General features: G+C 52.2%; 1 protein-coding gene across 2 annotated transcripts in view; it reads left to right on the top strand.

Annotated features, from left to right (window-relative positions):
- Positions 1-839: 839 nt before the first annotated feature.
- The window catches only part of LOC115078153 (Fc receptor-like A), a 28,335-nt gene continuing 21,372 nt past the window's right edge, over positions 840-7,802 (top strand). For both annotated transcript variants that reach the window (XM_029580861.1, XM_029580860.1), the window contains exons 1-2: positions 840-935; positions 5,698-5,718. In XM_029580861.1, coding sequence (XP_029436721.1) covers positions 842-935; positions 5,698-5,718 — 115 coding nt within the window. In that variant the 5' untranslated portion in view covers positions 840-841. The remainder of the gene's footprint in view (positions 936-5,697; positions 5,719-7,802) is intronic.

The raw sequence follows: 7,802 nt of genomic DNA, 5'->3' as shown, positions 1-7,802 counted from the left end.
AGAGGGGGGGGGTGAGAAAAAGAGAGAAGGTGCTGGATGTAGGTGTGAGATGCGTGTTGGGGTGATGGGGTGGCAAGGCTGTACTGGGAGGGTGGTGGGGTGGTCAGAGAGAGTGCTGAGTGAGTGGGGATGGAGAGAGCATGCCGAGTGGGTGAAAGGGTAGAGAAAGTGAGAAGACGTTGGAACGGTTGGCAGGGCTGAGAAAGAAATGGCGCTCAAGCTGGGTGGTGGAGGTTGAGGTGGAGCGAGAGAGGATGCTGGCGGTGAGGAAAGAGGACAAAATAGGTTGAGGTGAGGGTGGACTGGGCATGGGGTGGAAGGAAGACATGAAGATACGATGTTGTGCAGGGAGTGAGGGAGAGGCTTTGCTTGGCACGATGGGCAGAGGGTGAGGAGAGATTTTTTTTTTTTGGGGGGGGGGGGGGGCATGTCAGAGCCTGTGTTGCCAAAGAAGGGAGCGCAGTGCTGGAGCTGCTGCCACTGGCAGGAGGGAGCACTGCTCTGGAGCCTCACCTGTAGGTAAGCCTGGGGTGAGGGCACAGGATCAAAGGTCAGCCTAGGGCCGCTAATACCCTTGCAAGGAGATGTAAGGAGGGAGGGATAATGAGGAAGGCAATCGTGGGTGAATAGGAGAAGCACAACCCTCCCGTCCCTGGGGCACAGAGCACCCGAATCTTCCTGGACTGCCCTTTGAGTAGTTTTACAAATGAAGGTTCCTTAAGGCAGGGAATGGTTTTCTCCCAAGGAGGGAGAGGTCATCTTGGGAGGGAGGGGTCTGAGGGAATCCTCCAGGGAGCGAGGGCTGAGCCCAGCTGATGTTGTGATTCTGTTTATTTCCTGAATGCTAAATGAATCTCGATCATTTCTGCAACAGGACGTGTTCTGCTCAGTGATCGGAGGAGCGATGTCAGCCTGGGCAGGTCTGCTCTGCCTCTGTGAGTATTTCTCTGCTCCCTTTAGTATCTCTCCTGCAAGGCAGATAGGGGGACGCTGCCCCAAGGGCTTGTCCAACTCACCTCACTGTTATATTCACGCTGCGGTCACTCAGAGAGGGCACAACACACTGATTCACATTCACAATACACTCGACACTCACATTCACATCACAGTCACTCAGACAACAAACTGACACTCACTGTCACACTGACTCACATTCACAGTGCGGTCACTCAGAGACAGTCACTGACACTCGCTGCCACACTGACTCACATTCACAGTGCGGTCACTCAGAGACAGTCACTGAAACTTTCTAACATTCATATCACAGTCACTCAGAAACAGCCACTGACACTCGCTGCCACACTGACTCACATTCACATCATAGTCACTCAGAGACAGCCACTGACACTGTCACATTGACTGACATTCACAGTCATTCAGAGACAGCCACTGACACTTGTTTTCACACTGAGTCACATTCACATCACAGTCACTCAGAGACAGCCACTGACACTCACTCTCTCACATTCACATCACAATTACTCAGAGACAGCCACAGACACTCGCTGCCACACTGACTCACATTCACAATGCGGTCACTCACAGATACTCACGGCTACTTAATAATGCCGATGCAATACTATGTGCAGCGGCTAGCACAAGGCTTAATATGCGACTGGATGCATGTTCTGGACGCGCGTCCATATTCCCCCAATGCAATTCGGGGATTAGCACGTCCAAAACACGCATCCAAACCACCATGAAGCTAATAGCGCTCATCATATGTAAAATCCATGTAGATGAGGTTATTAGCTAATCCCAGCGATGCAAAAAATTTCCCGCGCGGCCAATGTACCTATTGCAACCCAGCAAATGTTACGCCAGCCCAGGGCAGCGTAAAGGCACTGCACACTCAAGGGCACATTGAAAAAAAGAAAATGTCGCAAAACTAAGTAGGAGGAACCACAAAAAGCAGAATTAGGTATAAAAAAAAAAAGAATTTTTTTGTAAAAAAAAGGTTTCTGGATGCCCAATATACACCCAGAAAATACCCGGTCCTGGCTGCGTATCTTGTGCGTGTCTTTGCCGGTAGCGGGAGAAAATGGACGCTCGCAGATTGAGCATCGGTTTTCCCAACCCGCCCTGACAGCTGACCTCTCCTGGGTGCCCGAGGCGCTAGCGAGGCTCAATTTTCCCTAGCGCCTCCTTCATAGCGCGACCTCTAATTTAAATATTGCATCGCGCGCCCGGGAGAAGTTGCTGGGCGTGCGTTAGGAAGACTTGCGCTCAACGCATTTTCTGCACGCGAATATTGCATCGGCCCCATTGAAAGGGAGGCGGTGTGGGAACCTCTCTTAGATAACTTGGACTGGGGGGGGGGGGGGGGCTGGAACAGATACTTTGTACCTGCAGGCTCTGCCCCTGCCTTGTGCTCACAGAAAGTAAGGGGTAAGGATGTAAAAGTGAAATAGCCGCACAGTCTGACCCTCTCTCACAGGGTGGCTGGCCGGCCGCTAATTTCTGGATGCCCTGACCGTTCATCGAGCGCTGCAGCCGGCCCTGATAATCTCACAGGCACTCAGACAGACAGACAGACACACACACACACACACACACACGTGCAGTCCTTTACATGGACAAACACACTCATGTGCACACTTGCACGTGGCTAGCGTGCGTGTGGACAGATCTCACACGCATGAGAGCTCGCCCGGGACAGCAGCACTGCGGTCTCCTCTCTTTGGAGGCTTTGTGACTTGACTCCGGGTAGCAGTCAAAGACCACAGAGCCCAGATTGAATGAGGCAGGAGACGACCGTTGCCTGCTCTCACGCCTGTGCTCGCTGCTTTGGACTCGCGTGTCCTGTGACTGCAGCCCCCATCACGCTGACTTTAACTGATGGGGGTCTCGCTCGGATCCGGACCGCACTAACCCGCTGCTCCCTTCCTTGATTGGGAATTCCTGCCTGACTTTGACCCTGGCAGGGTCGGAGGCTCCTTAGCCCAGGGGAATGTCCTGAGGCTGGCTGTCTGTCTGTCTGTAAGAGAGCAGTCTCTCTAATTTATGGGACAATGAACCCTTCTCCACCTTTACTTTCCCAGATGTCCTTGTGGGAGGGAAGCCGGGGTTTAGTCCTGCATCTGCTGGATTGTTCCCTACTCTCTGCTTCCGTTAGGGGCTGTTTGCAATCGGTTTTCTGAGGCTCTTCAGTGATGCTGGAGCAGAAGGGAACCGCGGGGCCGATGCAATAACCTATGGGTTAAAACTGTGCGCTGAAAGTCGGTGCATGGTTCCCTAACGTGCAACTCCCGAGGCAGTAAGCTAATGGCGCGCTAATGTGTCGCGAGTTAAAAAAAAAAAGAAAAGGCTCGCACAAGCCCAACACACATTTTAAACACGGGGGGGGGGGGGGCGGGCAGTCTCTCAGCCGTGACTTTACCCACACAAAACTCAGGTTTTGTGCGCGTAAAACATAATTTATTTATTTCAGGGAGGAAAGCATTTCATGTGTGCAAAGCAGGTTTTTCTGCACATAAACCCCAATTACAGGCCGCGGCACTGGGTTTCCTCCGTGATGTGCCATGATGGAATCCGCTTAGCAGGCCTGGTTTGGGATTAGCGAAATCTCAAAAGTTTGAAAGAAATTGTAGATTAACATAAACGCTGGAAAACTTTACTCCACCTCCGACCGGGAATAATATTTCCAGCGCTAAGGAAGCCCGAGTTCAGCCAGCGCACCTCTCTGCAGTGGGGGTGCTGGGCAAATCGTTAATGCCTTCGTTTGTTTATTTATTTATTTAAAGTCTCTTCTATACCGATGTCCGTTCGCACATCGCATCGGTTCACAAAAAACAAGAACTTTTGGGCGGAGCCCTTACATAGAACAGATATAAGCAGTTAAATTACATATAAACAGTGATAACACTAAAACATGGGGAAGGGTGATATTGGCTAGAGAAAGCAATATAAATGATTCAATGATACAAAAAATCAATACAAAGAACTATAAATTATATAAAATAACTATGCACATAATTCGCAATATTACATTGTACAAAGTAAGAGACATGCCGTATTCCGTATTCATACCGTATTCATAGTCGTAGATCGAAAATGTACATTACAGATGAAATTTATGTGATGGGGGTGACATGGGGTAGGCTTGCTGGAAGAGCCAGGTTTTCAGTTTTTTTTTTAATTTGGGTGTGTATGTTTCCAGGCGAATATCATGAGGCAAAGAGTTCCAAATGGTGGGGCCGGCTAGAGAGAAAGCCCTGCTTATGGTGGAGGAGAGTTTGAAAGATTTGATGGATTGGGCACGTAGTGTTCCTTGGAGGGCTGGGTGGGTGGGTCTATTGGAGGTACGAGGAAGGAGAGGGGGGTCGATCCAATTGAGGTTGGAGTTTAATATACTTTTGTGGATGATGTAGAGTGCTTTATACAGAATTCGTGAGTGTATTGGGAGCCAGTGTAGATTGATAAGTGTGGGAGTGATATGGTCCCTTTTTTTAGAGTTTGACAATGCGATTTGCATGCGTTTGCATGCGATTTCCATGCGAGGACGCCAAGGGGGTCGATGCAGTACAGCACGCTCAGCCGAGCGCGCTGTATAACCCGCACTCCGACGCGGGTTAAATAGGCGCTGATCCACCCCCTAATGCAAGAGGGGGGGACTAGCGCCTATTTAACCCGCGTCGGATGCGGAGTGAATGCAATAGCACTCATCACACGGAAATGCACGCAAATGAGGCTTATTACTCATTCACTCCGCATGCAAAACAAAATAAAATGTGCTTCTCGGACGCACATGTATCGCTCCAGACAGGCGTTAATAGCTGAGCGCAGGCAAAAGAAGTACAGAAAAGCAGAAAAAAACTGCTTAAGTAAAAAATAATAACTCGGCAGACCGCCGAGCGATGAAGACCGACGCTGGGCTAACTTGGCGTGGGTTATGGAAACGGATGCTGAGTTGACCGGCGTCGGTCTTCGTAACTGGCAGCCGCGGCGGGGGTCGCGTTAGCAAGGAGGCGCTGGACCTCCGGGTCTGACCCAGACCGCTTGGCCCATCGGGCCAGACCTTGGAGCTGGACAGACCTTTTTTTTTTTGACCTTACCCCTTTTGGTTCCTCCGACTTAATATCGCCACAATGTTACGTCGGAGGAAGCACAGGAAAGCAGTTTTTTCTGCTTCTCTGAAACTTTTTTTGGGCTCCTCCTCCTCCTGCTCGGGGGCGGGTGTTAATTTTGGAGAGTAAAAATGTGCATGTTGGGTGCACGGTTTTTTTTTTCCCCCCCGCTTCGGAGGGAATAGCTAATAACGCTCGTCAACACGAATTTACATGCGCCGAGCGCTATTAGCCTCGCGTGCGATTGGACGCGTGTTTTGGACGCGGTAGCCCCCAATTTTGCATCGGGGGGGGGGGGGGGGGTTTGTACGCGCGTTGAGCCGTGCGCCCTGCGGCCAGAGGACGGTACCACATCGGCCTGTAACTTCAGCCTCGAGCACCCTGTCAGTGTGAGTCACCATCAGACGCAGGAGCAGTGTTAGCAGCCTCTCCAGGCTGAGCCGGGCCTGGTTTTACCCCCATTGTAGGTGGGGGGACCTGCCCTGCTTGTCATAGGGAAATCAGAACCGCAGCGCCGTCGGCACCGTGGGATAAAACCGGGACTGGCTCCCTTCTGCCTGGGGTTTGGGGTAGCAGTGAAGTTGATCATTGTAACCCCTGACTTTTTTTCTTCTTCTTCTCCTTTTCGCAGTTGCCGTCATTGGATCGGCCGGTGAGTGACTCCCTCTTCTCAAGGGTGCAAAAGACTTCTCCAAGCGGTGACCCGGGGGAATATTTTGGGGGAACGCGTCGCTCCCCGTCCCGGATCCACCCACCCCCGGGTTCTGTCTGTGAGCAGCAGCTTGGGGGGGGGGGGGAGGGGGGCGAGTGCAGACCCCCGATACCCAAAGCCCTTCCTGCTACAATAAAACAGCAGCCAGGCAGTCCTTCCCGGGAAAAGCGCTCAGCTTCCCATTGATTCAGAGAAAGGGGAACCCCTGCCATTCTGATGAGGAGTTGAGCCCTTTCCTCCTTTAGCACGATGGTGCGGCTTTGGTTTCCTCTTGATTACTGGAGTAGGATTTTGTCTCCTCCGGGGTCCCAGCTGGCTGCCCCCATATCACTAGAGAAATTAACTCAGACTTTTAACCCCCATTCTGGACCTTTCCACGTCTTCCGCAGGAGCCGTGCCAGCCCCAGCAGGACTCAGCAGATCACCTTACCTTCCTTCTACCGCTTTTTTTTTTTTTTTGGTCTTCTTCTTAGGTTTCCATCTTCTACAAATTTCTTCTTTTTAATTTCCGTCTCTCTTCTCCTTCCTGGGATTGCATGGCTTTCCCCCTCCTCCCGGGCCTTACCCTCCACCCTGCTCATTGGATGGTGGTGGTGGGGTCCTCCGTTTAAAGCAGCGGCCGCCTTCCCTTCCTCCCGGGACATCGATGGCAAGCCCGGGCCCAACGGGGAGGGATAGGAACAGGGATCCTCCGCTCCGTGCACACAGCCCCGCGGGTCTCCCTGCTCTAACCAAACCCCTTTTTATGTTTTATAGTTTTACACTTCCTCCCCTGTGGATGTATTTTCCCCTTTCAGAAGTTAAAATTCAAACCTCAGGTAAAGATTTGCTTCCCTGCAGGCTTTTCACACTTTTTTTTTGTTTTTTGATCCTTAGATCTGGTCAGAAGTGCCTTTTGTGTCCGTCCCCCCCCTCCATGAAGCTCCTTTCCCCATCCGCCATCGCTGCAGACGGATTTCCCACGTTGTCCCTAATAAGCAGTGCATGCATTAGACAGGTTCTGCCGCATGCGCTCCAGTAAGGTGATCGGACGATGCCAGGAACACCGGGGGGGGGGGGGGGGGGCATTTCCCAGTGCAAACCAATGCTGGAGACTGACCTTTTGCTTCCCCTTAAGGGAAATGGCTTGGGCTGTGACCCCAGTGGCTCGGCCCCCGTGCCAGGGGGGGGGGGGGCCCAGAGGGGAACCGTGGTCTGAGTCTCCCGTCCGGCGGAGCTCGGCTGCAGTGTCACCGAGGTGATGGGCCTGGAGAGGAGGGCGAATGAGTTCCTCCCCCCCGGGTGTCCCCTTCATGTAATGGCTCCGGGGTCCTCGGAGACGTGCACAGACCTGGCCTGCCCCCGAGGACCCTGCGGCCATCGGGTAACCCCCCTGGGGTTCAGTCTGGAGGGCGACCTCGTTCAGGCAGCCTCCCGTCTGGCGGGCGAAACAGAAATGAAATCAGAAAGATAAGTGCGCTTGTACTGTCAAACCCACGGTAACGCGCACGCGGAGCGGGTGGATTGGTACAGGCCTGAAACTAGCGAGCAGGAGCAACCGGTCATCAAAGTTTCAGCAGGAGCTGCTGTCCCTTCACACATCTTTTATATGCATTCCTGATTCAATTAACTTTACAAAAAAAACAAACCCAGAACAAAATCCTCTCGAAAACCAGGCCAGGGGTTGCTTTCCTCCACCTCGTGCTTGGCTCAGACAGGGCTGGACGTTGCCGTTACAGATGTTAACTGATAGGAAATGCAAGGATGCCTTGGGGGGGGGGGAACAGGTTGGCAGGGGCCTGTGATTGTCAGAGGAGAGGAAGAGAGCTGGGGGGAGGGGCTAGGGCAGAAGCACAATTTTTATAAAAGCAGCTGGCAGGTCGGACTTGGGGGATTGGGGCTAACATCACAAAAATGCAGCAAGAATCCTACATAAGCCACCGATCCTCATCTTCTTATGAGCTAAATTTCAAAGCTTGTTCATTCTTTAAGCCTCCGGATTGTTCAAATTAATTAAAGGTGCTCCTGGGGCCCTTGCGGCCAAG

The sequence above is a fragment of the Rhinatrema bivittatum genome, chromosome 16 (assembly GCF_901001135.1).
Source record: "Rhinatrema bivittatum chromosome 16, aRhiBiv1.1, whole genome shotgun sequence".
Lineage (NCBI taxonomy): Eukaryota > Metazoa > Chordata > Amphibia > Gymnophiona > Rhinatrematidae > Rhinatrema > Rhinatrema bivittatum.
The sequence above is the reverse complement of the archived record's forward strand: the minus strand, read 5'-3'. Positions and strand labels throughout refer to the sequence as shown.